Source organism: Pezoporus occidentalis, unplaced genomic scaffold, assembly GCF_034315485.1.
Source record: "Pezoporus occidentalis ecotype Australia unplaced genomic scaffold, CSIRO_AGI_Poc_V1 ctg126, whole genome shotgun sequence".
In the NCBI taxonomy this organism is placed as follows: Eukaryota; Metazoa; Chordata; class Aves; order Psittaciformes; family Psittacidae; genus Pezoporus; species Pezoporus occidentalis.
Window position 1 is genome coordinate 1,413,427 of NW_026913060.1, and position 18,360 is coordinate 1,431,786.

General features: G+C 44.1%; 1 protein-coding gene and 1 long non-coding RNA gene across 17 annotated transcripts in view; both read left to right on the plus strand.

The window, feature by feature from the left end:
* BIN1 (bridging integrator 1) overlaps nucleotides 1–11,965 on the plus strand; it is a 100,531-nt gene extending 88,566 nt beyond the window's left edge. For all 16 annotated transcript variants that reach the window (XM_062607806.1, XM_062607801.1, XM_062607802.1 and 13 more), the window contains 4 exons: nucleotides 3,391–3,483; nucleotides 4,277–4,384; nucleotides 5,150–5,251; nucleotides 8,633–11,965. In XM_062607806.1, coding sequence (XP_062463790.1) covers nucleotides 3,391–3,483; nucleotides 4,277–4,384; nucleotides 5,150–5,251; nucleotides 8,633–8,740 — 411 coding nt within the window. In that variant the 3' untranslated portion in view covers nucleotides 8,741–11,965. The remainder of the gene's footprint in view (nucleotides 1–3,390; nucleotides 3,484–4,276; nucleotides 4,385–5,149; nucleotides 5,252–8,632) is intronic.
* A 439-nt stretch (nucleotides 11,966–12,404) lies between these two features.
* Nucleotides 12,405–17,954, plus strand: LOC134158145 (uncharacterized). Its single transcript, XR_009962609.1, has 2 exons — nucleotides 12,405–15,727; nucleotides 16,659–17,954. It is a non-coding gene; the product is annotated as an uncharacterized LOC134158145 (long non-coding RNA).
* Nucleotides 17,955–18,360: the final 406 nt, after the last annotated feature.

Below are 18,360 nucleotides of genomic sequence, written 5' to 3' on the forward strand. Positions count from 1 at the left end.
CAACACCATGGTGTAGATGTAAGCAGTTGTCCTTGGCTTATGCTGGGGAATCTTGCCAATCAGCAAGTCCTGCCAACCTTTTCATTCTTAAGGGCCACATCACCACGTAGAGTCTGTACCTGGGAAGACATGAGTTAACCCTAGCTGAGAGCCTGGCCTGAAGATTCTCTGTGGCCAGTGTGCTCTCCTTCATGTGAGTTTGGGTCGTGTCCAGAAAGAGGTTTCCTTTGTCTGTGTTATCAGACATCAGTGTTTAACATCTGTCATTCCCCTGTATGTGCATTGTCAGTCTGTCTTAGTAAGAATGAAGTCTGTGTTTTTGCAAGGAAGCATCTTATGCCTTTCAAGTGGATGGGCAGGGGTGGGGTATGACTGCAGCTGATTAAGCTGTGCTTACAGTCTGGGCATAATACAGTTCTGGGTTATTATTTTTTTCCACCCTGGAAACTGATGTCACTCAAAGAACAATTTAATCAACTAGAGAATGTTACCCAACAACATATTCCCACTGTGCCAGTTATCACCTTGGCATACTATATCTGGCTAAAGAGCCCAGCTCCTTATAGCCGGGGAATCCTTTTGCTCTTCAAGTCTACTGAAGTGGTTTTGCTCTAATGTTGTTCTTAGCTGTTGATGAGAGGAGGCCTGTTGCATGGTTACATAGTCCCATATGCTGTGAGGTTAATAACTGCATAGAATCTTGGATGCAGCAGAACTTGCTTAGTTCTGCAGACTAGGAAAGTTGCATTTAGTGTGTAAGATGCTGCTGTTGGAATAAGCAAAGCTTTCAAACCTGGCAATAGCAGTGAGCAGTTCTTCCTCTTGTCCCTGTAGCATCTTTCCAAGACTCTGAATGCTTTTGTAGGCCTTGAGATGCCCACAGGTACACAAAATAGAAAAATAAGTAGCTGACATGAAAACACCCTTTATTGCAATCTAGGGGATTAATTTAGGTTCAGTTCCTCTGGTTATTAAATATCATTCTTACAAATTAGCTGATTTTAAAAAGGAAGCTCGCATTGATCTCCTTTTTACTTGTCCACATAAAAGTCATGTTGGGCCAGATAGAGTTGGGCTGGCATCTGTCCCAGTTCTAGTTCTCCTGGAATCCAAATAAAAAGCAACTTAGGAATGAATGCAATTAAACAGGAGAAGCCTTTATAGCATTTCATATGCATACGTTTACCTTAGCAGTACCAAAGCTGCTGTGGGAATTCTCTGCAGGATGGGAATAGCTCTGCTGTTCATAATATTCTCTGGCAATATAGGCCTGTGGACATGGCGATGGGGAGACATAAGGAAGGGTGTGATAGGAGAGGCAAGCATGTGTTAAATGGCACCACTGGAACAGCTAAAGGTAAAATAATGGCTTTTTGTTAAATCAGGAATTTATTTTGTCTATATTACTGCTGTTATTAGAAAAATACTTAGAGCGTTGAGCCAGTGCATGGCTAGTAGCCAGATGGATATAGAGTTAAGGGTTACCATGGTTGTTGCTTTTCACTGAGCTTTTGTAGGGTTAGAACTATGAGAACTGCAGTATTAAGAGATCTGGACAATGCCTAGTTTTTCACGTGGTTGTATTCAAGGGTATGTGTGTTGTGGTTTAACCCCAGCTACTAAGCACCACATAGCTGTCCTCTCACTCCTTTACCCTGCCCTGGTGGGATGGGGGAGACAAATAGAAGGGTAAAAGTAAGAAAATTCCTGGGTTGAGATCAGAACAGTTTAATAATTAAAATAATAATGAGAATAATAATTTTTAAAATTGTAATGAAAAGCAAAATAACATAAAGTGGAATAAAACCCAAGAGAAACAAGTGATGCAAATGAAAAACTATTGCTTACTACCAACTGACTGATGTCCAGCATTTTCCCGAGTAGGACTGCTAGCCAGCTTTCCCCAAAGTTTGTATGTTACATGGAATATAATGGTATGGAATATCCCTTGGGTCAGTTGGGGTCAGCTGTCCCGGCTGTGTTGCCTCTCAGTTTCTTGTGCTTGCTGGTGGGGTGGTGTGAGAGGCACAAAAGGCCTTGACCCTGTACAAACACTGCTTAGCAACGCCAGTGTGTCTTCAGCATTACTCTCATCCTAAATCCAAAACACACCTCTATACCAGATACTAGGACAAAAATTAACTCTTATCCCAGCTGAAACCAGATCAACATGTGTTTACCAAGTATATGAAGCATGAAGGCATGCTAAAGCTGGTTTATTCACACATATTAAAAATGGTAAATCTCTCTATAGTGATCTATTGTGCAAATATGAAGTGGGTATCTGGTTAGATTTTGCAAAGAGGCATGTGTGCTGTCAGGTATAGAGAACAAATGGATATAGACTGGCCATGATGGGCTGCATATTAGATCCCTGAGATTTTTGTCAGGAGTCTTCCCAGGTGCTGTTTGGCCAGTCTCCCAAGGGGCTGATCTGCAGCACTGATGCTACCAGATCCAAGTTATTTTCTGTGTTGCTGCAGTTTCTGAAAGGGGCAAATGAATATCTTTAGTTTTGTGTTAAAACGGAGTTTGCTTGACTTCAGTGAAGGAGAATAAAGACTTGAACCACTGGAAGTGTATCAGAGGTGTTTGGCTGGGTTTTTGTACACAGAATCTCCTGTCCCTGGGCTTCCTAGGATGGTCTGTGCCAGTCTGTGATTTGTAGGTGATGCTGAATATTTCTTCCTGGTGGTGGCAGCTTTTTTGCATTAGAAAAACACACCTCTCTCCACCAACACAAATGCATGCACATGCCATGTGGAATATTCACAGCAAATTCTTAGTAATAGAATATTCACAACAGAATCCAAATTCATGACTCTTTGGGTCTATCCAAAATAAAATTGGGTGAAAACACAGTTTTCAGTTCAGTTTGATTCAGTGCTAATGTCCATGCTGGGTCCAGACTAATTTCCATATGTGGAAATTTCTATGTTCTTTTGTTTCTAAAAGTATGCAAAGGTTTAAATGTTCCTTGATTGTTGATCCTTGAAGTGGGCTATTGAGAAAGCCTCGTTCCTTGGCTGCAAGTGGACTTGTATTCACATACAAATGGGCAGTGTATATATAATAATAGATACTGTGTAAGGTAGATCTGCAATTTAGATGGTGAGAAAAAAAATAAGCACAGGATTTTTCAATTTCTTCTGGGGTACTGCCTGCTGCATGGCTGAAGTGGGGGAATGCAGGCTTTACTGGGATTTCACTGGGTGGCAGAGCAAGAGGGAGACAGATGCCTAGCAAGACGCTGAGGTTTCTCACCTATTTGTCAGCAGATGGCAGCAGTCAACAGCATAGAGCGCTTGGACAGCCTGAGCTACACTTTTCTGTACTCGCTCGTAGTTGTAATGAGCGTAACTTTCCACCTGGATGACTTTTGTATTGCAGCCTGCAGAAGCAGCCCATGCCGGAGCTGAAGCAGCTGGATCAGAAGCAGCAGCTGGAGCTGAACCATCTAAAACTGAAGCTGATTCAGGATCGGTAAGCGCCTCAAGGGACAGCAATTCCTTTTCTCCATCACATCCCTTTGTCATACAGCAGATGCATGAGGCTGAGCTGGGAAAAGACATGTGACTGCTTGAAAAAAAACATCCCTCCCACCCCAGCAGTTACAATGCTGTTATTCAGAACCCAGACTTAGCCTTTGCATTTTATCTGTGAAATGCTATGCTGGAAGATGCACAAAAGAAACTGTCCCTTCACCCACGTTGTGAAGCCAGCCCACAGCCCAAGCTGTCCTACGCATGCATTGTCTGTTGGAATCCTCTTTGCTTGCCTTTAAGTTTACCCACTCTGTTCTCTGGGCTCTGCCGATGTCACCTGAATATCCAGGGCTCCTTTTTTTTTTTTTTTTTTCCTGACACTTCCACATTTTTAGGGGTCTGGAGTAGGTCCCATCTCATGGCCACTTGGTTCCTATTGGCTGTCACATTTGAGTTGTCTGTTCCATGAGGACTTCACAAGAACTGTGTTGTGACTGCAGCAAATGGGAATTGCTGGGCATTATAGTCCTGGAAAAAAACTCTCAAATCCGCTCTGCCCTTCTGCTGCCTTAGGCAAAGGAAAACATGCTCACCTCTCCTATTTTCTCACTGCTGCCTCTGCCATCCTTTGGAGTGTTTTGTCACTGACTGATGTGCTGGGAAAACTCCCTGAAGCCATGGGTGGATGTGGGGTGTGGATCTGCCAGGGTGGACTTGGTGCTGCAGGTTTGGATGGATTCTCTTTTCTCAATGTTTTTTTTTCTTCTTCCTTGGCTGTTGCTGCCTGCCAGAGCTCTCTGCCTGCTGTTGTTGTGGAAACTTTCCCTGCTACCATCAATGGCACTGTGGAAGGAGCTTCATCTGAAAGAGCTGACATGCCCCCAGGTTTTCTATTCAAGGTGAGTGCATGGTGGTGCGGCACAGAGTTCCTAGTCTTTTTTTTTTTTCCTGTAATGAATCAACCACTTTCACTCAGCATGGCCATGGACTGTGCCACATTAAAAGGGAGGAAGGAAGTTGAAGGAGAGATACACCTTCCTCTCCAGCAACCCAGCTTTGTGCAGTTCCAGATGCTTCAAAGGACTGTAGTAAGAGCATTGGTGTCTAAACATCTGGCTGTGCTGTATAACAAAATCCCTCCTTCTCTCTGCCACAGTTATTTCTGTCTCTGGTGGTGAAGATCCAGACTGATGCTGTTCCCTATGTTTCCTCTCTCTGCTTGCTCTGACACATGGGAGGCTATAATAATACTCTTGCATCACAGCTGGTAAAAACAAAAGAAGGCACCATTCAAGTGAATGCAGGTTTTCTTCCCTGTGAGGTTTTAGGCCATTACCGTGGGAATTCAACCCTCCTGAGGAAGGACGGGGAAGTGCTGATTCATAGCATGTTGAATGAGATGCACCAGGGTGCCCTTGTGGCAAAGGTGAGCTGCATGCCAGGCTGTATGAATGAGCATGTAGCCATCAGGTTAAGGAAGTGGTTATTCCCATAGCTGTGGCATTTGTGATCCAGGCTTGACCTGCCCTGAGCAGCATGTTGTTAGCCTCCAATGGTGCCTTCCAACCTGAATTATCCAATAAAGTGAAAAGCCTGTCACCCATTACAAAGCTCTGTGAGAGAAGGCTGGCCCTCACCCAAGCTTTTCTCTCCTCTCCTCATAGGTCCAGGCCATGCATGATTACACAGCCACCGACAGCGATGAGCTGCAGCTGAAGGCTGGGGATGTGGTGCTTGTGATTCCTTTTGAGAACCCTGAGGAACAGGTGAGTGGGAAAGACAGGCTGTGAGCCTGGGTCAGGAGGAGCCAGGGGGATTTCCAAAGCTGCTTCTTCCTCCACTAACAGTCATCTGGTTGGATGCAGAGCCATCAGTTTGTGGCTGGGAGCTTGTGTGAGGGCAGGTTGTCCTTGAGCTTGAGATTGGCTTCCTGCTACGGAAGGGAGGACTCTGCTTGTTACTGGAAAGTGGAGACATTATCCTGCATAAAGCATGTAAAATAGCTATGGCTTCCTGTCCCTGTCAGACATTAGAGCCGATAGAATGGCTTTCTTGATCAGGGAGCCAAACAGAGCTCACGTTTTGCCTCCTCACTGCTCCTAAACTTGATGCATTCCTTGTGACTACTGCAGTGCAGACTGTGGTATTGGCAGGAGTGACCCACAGCTTATGATGGTATTTTCTCCCCTTTTGAGAAATGCTGGGGCTCTGAGAAAGCAGCTTGCTATGGATGGTGCCTCATAACTTCAGCATAACAATGGCTGTTTCAGAAGCAGAGTGTTTGGTCAGGAGATGGCAGCAGAATCAAGCTCTGGAGCAGGTTGCTTAGCGCCAGAGTACAGTCTCATGGTCCATCTCCGGCCTGAATTTAAATGGTGATGTTTTTCTTCAAGCTATTTCTAGATGCCTTGAGTAAATCCTTCTCACTTGCTGTGTTTGAGGGCTTCCAGCTGATGAAGTCTGCATCAGTTTTATCACTTCGGCTAATTCATGCTCATGTCTCTAGCTTTTTGTTCAGAAAAGGAAGTGAATTCTCCAAATTGATTCAGTAGTCACCAGCTCTTTGGGTTTGGCCAAGCCCTGACAACATCTAGATTCTACAAGGTGTAGAGGGAAAGTGATGTAGTGTACTGGTCACAGGAGATCCTCTTTGTGGTTCACCTACTGGCTTTGAATTATGAAGGCAGATCTTGCTGTTGCTTGTGAAATGGGAGCTATAATGTGCCAGCAGTTCCCACAGAGCTAGGTGCTCTGGGGGGAAGGGTTTTATGGGGGAGAGGCAGTGATTTCTTCTGGAGACAAAACTGTTCACTAAGTAGGTCTGCTCGACACAAGCATTTGTGAGCATTCCTTTCTCAGAAAGCTTTCTGGTTTGGAAATGAGTGGCAACTCCCCTAGTTTCTGTGGTAGGAGATGGCATTTGTGGAGCAGAGGTTTTCAATGCCCTATGTTTGCACTCTAGCTGGATGTGGGTGCAACAGCCATGAACTCAAGACTCGCCAAGCTGCAGAGGGTGAGCTCTGAGTGTTGCTAACATGGTGCTGTAGCTGCACGGAAGCCCTCTAACCCTCCTACAGTGTATCCTGTCCTACAGCTCATTTCCCTAACCTTAACCATACCCAGCCAGAAAATGATAGCTGTTAACATGTGCATGAGCTGTGCACGTGAGTGGAGGAAGCTTAGGGTAATAGATTGTGAGCCATGTCCCAGTCTTGCAGCTTAGGTGTCAGTTTGTAGGTACATCAGCCAGGCCTGGATTCATCTCTCTTGACTGAAGAAGGAGTTGAGGGCAGCACTGCTTCTAAGTTGGCACTTCATGTGACATGTTTCAAAATTGAAAGGATCAGTCTGGGTCTTTGTGTATAATCCCTGCAGCTGAAGAGACCCTGCTAGCAGGATGCAATAGGACTGATGCATGCTGTATGGCACAGATGCTTTGTGCAAATGGATGAGCTTTTGTGCTCGCTGTGCTGTGAGTTGGAAGCTGCCTTCCAGACACTTGGGCCCAGTGTGTTCTGCTTAGTTGTTTGTCTTCCTGATTTATGGCATGTCAGTCATTCTGCAGCTGGCTGCTGCAGATGCACTCCCATCTCAAGCCATTCCTGTGGCATCCCCAGAAAGCTCAAATCTAAGGTAGTCACAAGGGCTAACTGAGCCTGCAGACATCCAATACAGCGTGCAAGGAGCAGGGAACTTAGATACCATGGCTGGTCTGAGCTGCTGACACATGAAATGTGCAGAAAACAGAGCAAGAGGGCAAAATCTGTAAAATGGCAGTGGAAGCAATATGTGCCCCATGAATCACCCCTAGTGAGGGATGCATTGCTCCTGCACTTGCAGGTATGTTTTTAAAAACATGTTTTAAGAGAGGTGTTGCTTCGCCATGAGTAAATGCCCAGGTAACTCTTAACAGTTACAGGAGAGCAGAAGTGTCAGAAAAACTGTGTTAGCCACATGCGTACATACCCCATTTCCCCACCACTTAGGCCATCTGATTGTCTGAGCTTTTCTGTTCTGCCAAGTTATGTAGTTGAATGTGATAACATACCTTTAAATAAGCCTGGTGCATGCTTTGCCCAGAGGAGTGGATGCACAGCAGATGGCTGAGTTTGCAGGCAGTGGTCCCCCATACAGCTCTCTTGCCTCATGCTGCAGTCTTAACCTGTAGGCTACCCCACTGCAAATGACTCACAAGTTGGTATATTTGCGTGCTGAAGGGAAACTTTCATGGTGGCAGCTCCAAGGCATGCAGAGAATAGGGTGGTTGCACACATGAGCTGCAAGCAGTGCAGCCTTCTCACCTTGAGTATCTTGCCTCCCTCATGTGCTTTCAATGGAATAGAAATCTCAATGCTAGACACCCTGCAGGCAGAGGGTGGGAAGGCTGGTTCTCACCTGAGCAGGTTCTACCAAGCAGGACTCCACGTGCCTCACTGAAAATTCTTCAGCCGTATTTATAGATGTTTGTTTTGTTTTGGAAGTTTAGGAGTTTTGCCAACTTTACCTTGCATCAACCCCAACAGATTGCTGGGTTTTGGGAAGATGGGTTTCGCTCCTCATTCTCACAGTCCAGAATTTCAGCATAGCAAACAAGACTCATTTTGCCTGTACCACCTCTCAGAAATGCTAACCATCCAGGAGCCCTGACTAGAACAGGGAATGAGCATCTCCAGGGAGTGATTCAGCTGTTCTGAAGACCTGTGCTCAAGGTGAATGGGGTGGGTTGCCCTGTGGAGGTGCCCATCTCTTTTATGAGTATGGAGAATGCCATATTCCCCATGTGTAGATTGTGAAAGGTAAGATAGGTGATTCGCATCCTGTAGCTGTAGTGTCTTTCTTTGACAGAATCTCTCCTTCTTCCATGGGTGTAAATAATGACATTGCTAATTGTTTACAATTTCACTGTTTCTAGGCAGTCTCAGTCAGATAGCAGCTTTGGTACAAACTTTGTTGGGAAGTAGCTTTTTCCCTGTTTAAAAGGAATGAAAGCATTTTTTACTTTTCCCCCATTCTCTTCCTGAATTGTCTCCAAGCCAAATATTAGCATGGCTTTCATAATGCCTTGACACCTCCTTGGCCTGCACTCTGTAAGAAAAGTCCCTGCTCACATCTGTCCCTCAGCATCTGATCTCTGTCTTCCCCTCCAGGACGAAGGATGGCTGATGGGTGTGAAGGAGTCTGACTGGATCCAGCGCAAGGAACTTGACCAGTGCCGAGGGGTATTCCCAGAAAATTTCACAGAACGGGTGCAGTGAAAGCCCAAGTCCACCAGACGTATTTCTGCTGGAAGAAAGCGAGTTTTCTGGTAGATAATTGAAAAAAGAACAGTGAAATGAAAAGAAGAGAGAATTCTAAAGGAACAGAAGCCTGGGGAAAAGTCAACTTAAAGGGTGTGTTCTTCTCAAAGGGCAAGGTTTCAGAAGTAAATTGAAATTCAAAGTGTTACCAAAATATATACATATTAATAATAATAAGGCAAGTCAAATACCCTCTTCCCCCTTTGGTTTTAACAGCATTTGGATTCAGAGGACTGATGCAGAAGCAACTCAGTGGTTCTCTGAATACTGTATTGACTGAATTGGTGAGATGTCAGTCTAATTCCTGGAAAGGCAGTATTTGTCTGATGGCTTGAGAGTAGAAGCCGCTTTTGCTCTTGGATTGGTCCATCTGTTTTGTCTTGAAGGTGGCTTGCATGGCAACCATAAAAATTCAGCCTTTCCTATGTATTCAACCCACAGTAGGCCAAACTTTCTGTTATGCTGTTAAAAAAAATATTCAGTGTATACTGTTCACCAATACAATGTATGTGGGTGTGCGTGTATTTTATTTTCTTCCTTTAAAAACAATATTACACAAACTATGATTTTGTATATGTGAAGACAGAAGAAACTACATGGAAAGGGCATGGAGAAGATGAAATGTGTGAAGCTGTGCTCCGTCCAAAGGTCTTTCGAATGCAGACACCTGAATTCTCACAGGAGTACTGGTTTGTGAAATGCTAAGAGGAATGGACAAAGTCAAGAGAAGATACAAGACAAAACAAGCAGATGCCATTTAGATGGCTCTGAAATATAGGAGAAGGGATTCTCTGCCCCCCAGACCCTGCAGGCAGTTTCAGAAAAGCTTAGATTCGTGTAGATGAAAGCTCTAAAATCTGTCTGGTTAGTAACATTGCTTTTAAAGAAAGAGATAAGGGAAGACTTTTTTTTTTTTTTTTCTGAAAGAATGAGAAAAAACACTGAGGAAAAAAACAATTTGCTTTCTGTGTTTTAAATTAGCATTGTTATTTGTGGAATTGTATTTCTTATTTTCCTTTGAAGAATTCTGTAAGCGAAATATTGTTAGATCAGCTTTCCCCAGTGCTGTGCTGGTGATCAAATTAACCTCTATGAAAACTGGACTCTTGAAGTACTCATTTAAAATGGCTGCATGACTTCATAATATTTTAATGCATTAAAAAGGGAGGCAAGAATATCAAAGTGGCAGTGTCAAGAAGACACTGCAATCTAATACTGATGCTGAGACCTTTCCTATACTTTTCCTTTGCTTCTATTTGTTTTTGAGTTCTTTTAGTTTAAGCAAACAGATGACAAGGCTGTTTCAGAGTGCGTATTACACTTGTTAAAATAAGCTGGTCTGACCCTCCAAGACTAAAGTCCCACAAAGGTACTTTAAACTTTACTTGAATACTGATGCAGGTGGCAAACAGGTCAGGCTATTACCATTTCTTATGTGCCCCACTCACCCCTGATCTTTTTGCCTTGAATGGATTTTTAACAGTGAGGTTACTTCCTGCTGTAAAGGGACAGAATCACTCTCTGAAATAATCTTCCTAACTGTTAGGAACTGGATTTTGTCAAAGATGCACGGAATGCTGACACACACACTACTGAAAATCCCACTTTTCCAACCTGTTTTGACTATTTGTAAGGCAACAGAGAAACATTGTAGAGCACAAGTGGAGGGCTTTGTTTTGGTGTGTGGTTTTATTTAATTTTATTTTCTTTTTTTTTTTTTATAATTTTAGTTCAGAGGGAAAGATTAGATTTTGATTAGAAAATATATTCTTATAAATGCAAGAATTGCTGGAGTTCCTCCTGCTTTCAGCCTGGGGAGATGATCTTTGTATGTTGTTGACAGCAATGTAACAGGCATCAAGATCTGTCCTATATACCCAATTCCCCCCACCTTTTTTTTTTTTTAATTAAAAAAAAAACCAAACATGCAGGAATTTGTTTTTACATCACTGTTACAAAACCCAATAGTATTTAGGAGTAGCTGCTCACAGTACAGAAGGACTGGACTCCACAAGTTATAGTAGTAGGATGAGTTGTTGCTTTAGAATACTGCCTTGTTTGTTTTTGTTTTTGTTTTTCACTGGGGTTGTCTTTATTATTACTCTTTTTATTTTCCCAGAATATCTATTTTTATGCACTTGACTCCCATTAATCCTTTAAAAAATATTCATAGAAAAAAATATACATTTAAATATACATAGAACTATATATATTAAAAAAGCGGGTTGATCCAATTAACATAGTGCTGTAGTTTAAAATGTTTATTTTTATGCAAAACCTGTGGATTATTGTTTTTTAAAAAACAAAGACAAGATTCTAAGTACTAGAACTGTGATTTTTTTTTTTTTTTTTTTTTTTTTTTTTGTCTTGCAAGTAGTTGTTGTAGACCATTTAGAAAGCTGTGCTGATACCTAATTTATTGTGGGCTTTTTTCCCTGATTTTGTTGTCTTCTGTGTTTGAACCAGATGACTGTCCCAACAAGGATCCTTGTAAGACCTTTTCATTTTATTGAGCTTGCAATGCAACTATCCAGTACTGTATTGTCCCTGCAGACATCGTAACACTCTGCAAAAAAAGGGATGTTGTTTTCAGGTCACGTGAGTGATGCTCAAATATTGCTAGTGGGAAGGATGCTGCGTGTCTCTCCACTTGCTTCCCCCCAGCCCAAAAATCCCAACCCCCCGAACCCTTTGCAGAGCAGGTAGGATGGGTTCCCTGGATCTTGCATTGCTTGCAAATAAGTGGTATCAGCGTGTCTCAGTCAGACTCTGAAAATGCAGGATGGGACCCACAGTTTATAAATTGCCTTATATGAAAGCAGGGTGGTATAGCAGGAACCTTGTAGATGGCAATGTTTTTTGGAACCAGGGGAGCTCTTGTCTGTCTCCTGGGTCATGTTCAGCCCATTGCAAACAGCCACAACTCCTCCTATTGTCAGTATTTTTGTGTGCTTAAATAGCTTGATTATAGTTGGTATTACCTGGTGAAATGAACTTCCCATTTTCTTTGGTTTAGGACTGATTCAAATACAAAGAGGGACAGTAAACTCCCAAGTAGGCTGTGCCCACAGTGATTTTTCAGTTTGCAGGCTGAACTGAAAAATCTGGGGAAAAAAAGTTGTAAGGGTGACCTAGGACAATTTTTTTTTTCCCTCAGTGGGATAAAAAAGGGAAAATCCAAACCATTAAAAAAATCTTTTCAACCAAACCGAAGCATTCATTTGTAGGGTTGCTTTTTCACTTTTAAAAAACATTATGACTTAGGCTATAGCAAGTTGCTTTGAAGAAAAATGTGAAACCCTCTCTTCTGAAAATTATGAAAGAAAATGTTTTCATGTTAATAGTGCTTTTGCCTTCGTTTATTTAATCTGATGTCTGGTTTCAGTTAACCCTAAATGGTATTTTTTGGTAAATACATTACCCATTGAAGAGAACCCAAAGAAGCCTGTTGCCCAGTTTGTCTCTACTGCCAGGTACACTGGACACATTTCAGGGTTTACTGGTATGTGGCCCAGCAAAGCTGCTGCTTCCCCATCTAATAATCTTCCATTTTATTGTTTTACTGGGTGAACAATCAAAGCATCTCTTACCCTGTGCCATTGACTGGTTTTGTAGCCTGTAGACTGGTTTTGTAGCCTGGTTTAGTAAGATATTCTTGCTTTATCATTCTCTGTTTGGTTACAGATTTGTGACTATAGGTTTATGATGCTACTCCAATTTGAGCCTAATCTCATTGTGCAGTGGCAATTATTGTTTACCCAACTGATAAGAAAGAAAAAAGGCATTGTTTTTTTCCCTCTTTCTGTATCTTAGCAATGTCAGTAATATATCTTTATTAGCATTAGAAAAAGGTCCCAGGGTAAAGATGAATGTGTTGTGTTCCAGGTGAGACTCCTACATACTCTGTGCTACTTTCCATGGGCATTCCTCAGCTGTCTGCTTTTACCATCTTTGTGTTTTTTGGCTGTGGTGATGCAGTAAAAGTGATTGTGCCAGCTTCATTCCAGATGCTCAGAGCTAGTCCTTGAAGCTTTGTTCAGAGTTGCAGAAACCTGTCCTGTCCCACTATCCAAAGACCATAGCCAAAGCAAACACCCCCAAGTCAAAGGGGTCTCTTTAATGACCTGGTGTGAAGGCTCCATATTCTACCTGGAATTGGGATGACAGATCAGTGAAGTTCTGCAACAGCCTTTTGAAGGGAAAAGGGCCAAGGCTATGGAGATGCTGAGGAAGGATGGATGGAGGGATGATACATTATCATTTTCATTTTGGGTTGATGGCCTGACTGCCTCAGTTGTTGATTCCAGGGCGCTCTGGAACCTTTAATGCTGAGAACGAAATGTGAGCAGTCAAGGTGTGCATGGTCGATACAATAACAACTGTCTCTCCTGCAAATGATACCAAGCTTACTTTCCTCTGTCCTGCTCTGTGCCAGACTGAATGCTCTCTGCTACTATTGTAGATGTTTGGATGCTGTACAGTCCATATCCCAAAACAGTGAATGTCCTTTGCTGGAGGATACAGAGGTGCCTCTCTTAGCCCTTCCAAAGAAGAGCTACTTATCTTCCACAGCCAAAGACTGTGTGTTTCTAACATAGTAGCCTCTGATTTCAGTCCCCTCAGTGACTTTTTAGCATCTGGACCGACTCTCCAGCTCCTCCTCCTTCCCAGCCTTTCCTACGCTCTTTTGGGATGAAGAAGGCATAGGGCACTTCCAAGCAGCCTAAAGTACAAAGCTAGAAGATGCCCAAATACGTCCATTGGTAAATCCTGCACAGTGCAGCTTGATAATTCTAATATAGGGAAAACAAGCAACAGCTTTTCTTCTCTAGGCTGCCAAAGGGACGCTATTCCTTGTCACACAAGTACCATCACACCTAGCACTGGTGCAGATACCTCTCTGCTAGCATGCTCTGTTGTAGACATTTCTGAGTAGCAAACTCCTGACTGAAAGGTGTCCTGTGTGGTGCCCAGAGCTGGATTGTACCACCAGTGCTTGTGGAGCTTGGGGTCTGTAGCTGGCACATGGGAATTAGTTATTTCAGAAATTTTGTTTATGAAATTGAATGGAGAAGGTACAGCTGCAAAGACTGGTCTGTATGAACTTATACCTTGGTGTATCTTGTGTCTATAATTCCTTCACCTGTTTTCACTCTGCTAATCCTGACCCTAGTCTTGCATTTCATATAAATGGTCCCTACTTAAAACTTGCCACATGCAGTCCTGGGCTTATTGCTCCTCCTTAACTGAATCAAATGGCAGAGACTTTGGCAATGTATTGGCAATCTCTTTTCCTTGTGTTGCATCAGTCTCTTGAGTTTAACCACAATGACCTGAAAACATTTGGGTTTTAAGTGTTTTTTTATTATTTTAATTTTGTTTTGTTTAAATGAAGCTGAACAGTTCCCACTGTATTCAGAGCTGTGATGCCCAGTTCCAGTAACAAGTAGTAGATGGATTTGTCCCATTTTGTTTCTTGGTGATGTTCAGAAATATAATTTGTGTCATCTTAAGTCCTGTGTCAGTTGTTTTCTTTCTCCCTCCCATTTTTTTCCTGCCTTTGTATTAAGCTGGAACAATTCAGGACTTGTTCCTCCTCAAAGAGGTGAGTAGCTTCAAAGAGGCTTGGTTTGTCCAGGCACCATTAAGACTGGGAATTCTTACAAGCACATGGGGTGGAGAGGGTGATGCTAGTCCTTCCCTAAACAAATACAACAGCAGAATAAACTAGCAGCTGTCCCTGTTCTAGTCTGTTGTGAGGACTTAACACCAAACAAATGCAATGTATGGAAGGATGTGAGACCTTTGCTTTTTAATAGCTATTAACCTCAAAGTGCTGGGATCTTCATTCTGTAAGGCAAATTTGTTGGTGGGAGTATGACACTGCATGGACATCCTACCCCATCTGGCCAAACATCTCCCAGCTCCCTTTGACCTGTTGGCATGCCTGGGTGAGCTCTTAGTTTCCAGGCTGGCTTTGAAGTCTGGTCTTTATGAGACGTTTTCTTCACCTATTAAAAGGTGAAGAAAATGCCCTTTTCTGCCCCTCAACCAGAGTGATGGTGGGACCCGTGAGGGACAGGATTAGAAGGATTCACAGTTCATAGCTGGATATTTTGGGTCCACTCCCTTGGGTGCCACATTCTACACAGGTTCAGTGCAGCTGCACATGGGACATGGTGTGTAAATAGTCAAGCGCTGGCCGAAGGTTGGAATGTGATCAGATGCAAATCGGTGCCAATTAGTGCTTTGATGAATAGATTGCCAGAGTCCTCCACTTTAGCATGCGGGCGTGCAGGCCTCGGAGCCAGCCTGAGGTGCTGGCCAGACTGTGCTTTCATGCCTTCTTTGTTCCAGGTGACTCAGAGGGTTTGGTATCTTTTAGCCGCTCACCTCTGTGGCACTGGGATGGACCTGAATCCACTCTCATGGGTAAAAGGCAGGGTGTGCCCCTGAAACTGCAGTAGCTGACTCGGGCTCTGCCTTAGCTTCACAATAATAGTTCCTGCGAGGCTGAGCCAGACTAGCTCTGCTGGTCTGGGAGCTTGCAGGGCAGGAGCAAACCCTGAGCCATGGAGGTTCTGTGCATGCCTTCTGTTTGCCCACCCTTGTGCAGTTTCATTCCCATCACCCAGAAATATGAAGAAAATGGGAGGAGGCAACTGAGGGAGAGCAGTGTGCATAAGTCACTGTCAGCTCCCTGTGCTCAGCTGCAAAATTCATTCCTAGTGATGTTCTCTTGCTCCAAACAAGAAGCACTTGGGTACACTGGCCATGTGCAGGCTGTTGCCACATGAGTGCTGGCAGTGTGTTTGGAGCAGGCTCAGGGGCCCTTGGGCCTGACCTTGAGAGCCCTCATCACACTGCAGGGAGAGCTGGCTTTGCTCTGGGAGCACAGCTGGAGAAGGAAGCCTCTGGAGATGGAGGAAGCACATGCTGCACTAGGTGAGACTGGAGTGCATGGGAACGGGTAAGGGTGTTACATGCTGCAGGAGCCTGGCACTGGCTGGTGTCAGTTGCTCCATGGCATCCCGACATGACGGGAGAACTTTGTCCAAGGACTGACCATCAGTGGAAGCCCACTCTGCCTGGGAAGACCCTGTGGCAGAGAGTTTGAGCCCTAGTGTGGAGCTGCGAGTCACTCTGCAGCCCTGAGGAGGAGCGGGTGGGAGTTTTGGGCAGCTCTCAGCACTTTCTCCTATTTGCTGGCTGGGTAGCCGGTGCCCTTTGCAGAGCTGGATTTCTGCTTCAGCAGGTGGAGGAGCCTCTTCTGCCCGTCTGCTGCATGGCCCAATTCACAGAGCCATTAATAACAATGTGGGAACAGGAGTGCGGCAAGTGTCCATGATTAATTAGCTCATCATGGACAGTTAATGGCCAGCCTGCTCTCTTTGGCCCTGTGGTGTAACTGATGGAGTAGGCATCACTCCTCATCGGGCAAGGCGCAGCCCTCTGCTGGAAGCGATGGGCAGAATTTGCAGGGTGTTTTGTTGCAGGTATTTGGTGAAGATCTTTTATTTCTAATGTTGAGGGGGATAGATCTGTGATGGAGCTTCCTTGTTACCAGAGCCAGGTACCCAGCTCTCTGGCAGGGGCCCACTCTAATGTTAGCTTTTCTTTTCCTAGCAGCGGCATTATCCCATGTTTTGCCTGTATTTGGGAGCACTCCCTTTTACTGAGGCTGTGTCTTCTTCACATGCATTCTGCTTGTCTCAGCATTTTCTCATGAATTAATATATAGAAATGCAGGTACCACCTATGCTACAGCTGGCACGGGGGGGGGGGGGGGGGGGGTGGCAGAGCCATGCAGTAATGAGGATCTACAAACAGGGCTGTTTTTTGAAATCTAAGTGGGATGAAATGATCTGCTCCATAGGTGACCCTCCCAGGGGGCTGAGATCCACTGAGCGCAGGTCATTGCCTCCATCTCAGCTGCTTTGCATTTGCAAATGGCAGGAGAAAGAAGAGCTCTAGCAGGAGTGCAAGGTATTACAATTAAATTGCGCACATTCACGTTGTTTGGTCAGCCCAACACAGTTCAAGGTGTGAAGTGAATGTGATGGGACCGCAGCTGCTGCTGCACCAATAAGAGGAGCAGTGCAAGCCTCCTGTCCCGTGCCCTAAAAGGGACATGTTCCCATTAAGGGCACAGTATGACTGCCGCAATATTTGCTGTTATGGCAGAAGTCCAGTGTGTTTGGAAACCCCTGTGCTGCAGACTGTAATTTCTCCAATTCAGAGACCTGTGAGAGCCTCCTGGAGTGACTTCCCTGCTCTAAGGCCCAGGATTGTCACTGTACATCTCTATTAGAGGCTTCCAGGAGAGACCTGACTATTGATTTTGCAGAATGTGCCGTATTTGCTGCGAAGGTGATGCATGCCTAACCACAGGAGCAATCCAGCCACGTGGAGGCACTCATAAAATCTGTGAGTACCTTATCTCAGTACAAAACATCCTGAATGTGTGATGAACACCTTCACATGCTAGGCTTCTGGTCCCTCTAAGGAAATCTGAGGAAAATTCATACTAAGGACATCTGTGCTGGGAGCAGGCAGGGTTTTTTTAGTGGCTGGGCCATGGCTTTGCCCTTGCTGATCACATAAAGGATCACGTTAGCTGCAGATGCATTCATTTCTTTCTTTCAGCTTTCCCCATTACCAGAGGTTGGCTTTGCTCCTCTGTGACACACACTGAGGTGGTGACAAAGGTGACCAAGTTATTCCTCGAGTTGTCTTGTGAAGAATCATGCTCATCTGCCTCCCAAGCCCTCTTTCCCATGGGCAGGCATGTCAGGGAAGGTTGTACATCCTTCCCCACAGAGGCAGTGATGTACTACATCAGGAGGACAGGTATTTTACTTTGCTTTTCCCTTTCCTATCTATCTGGCAGCTCCCAGCATTGCTCCGTGTGTCTCAGGCCTTCTGCTGTGTTTGTGAAGTGTTGTTGCTCTTTCCCACACAATACAGACGTTTTTGCAGGAGCATAAATTACTTCCATCCAGTAACTCTTTTATGAAACACTTTTCCTCTGCACAGTGAAGAAAAATGTGGCTGAAGCTGGTAATTAAATGTTTACTGTTAAGTACTTTATATATTATAAAGTATATGTTAAGTACTTTATATATTATGTACTATAGATCATTCCGTCCATTAAACAAACCATTTAACTCCCCTCAACAACATTATTGTCTATTATTAGGTTAATCAGCATTCACATCCTGTAACTCTGCATTTCTATCTAATTAGCCTTTCTTTCTTACTTCATATTTCTATTTAATTAAGCTCAGCATCGAAGCTGAATTCCCTGTGCTCAGCATTAGGAGAGGACTTGATCCTTTCAATGCCAAGGGGGGGCCAAAGGCCTCAAGTTTTAAGCAGTCTCTTTGGATATCTGCCAAAGTTTTCTTCCTTGAGTCAGTCCCTGCTTGGGCCTAGAGAAATTTGCGTCTACTTAAGAAGCTGTAGGTTTGACACTTTTGCAGTTATTTCAGATAAGAGCTCCCCTATGCGTGGTGGCTGCAGTTAGTGCAAGGCTACTGCAATGATTGTGTGATTGTGTGAAGCATCCAGCCACTGCT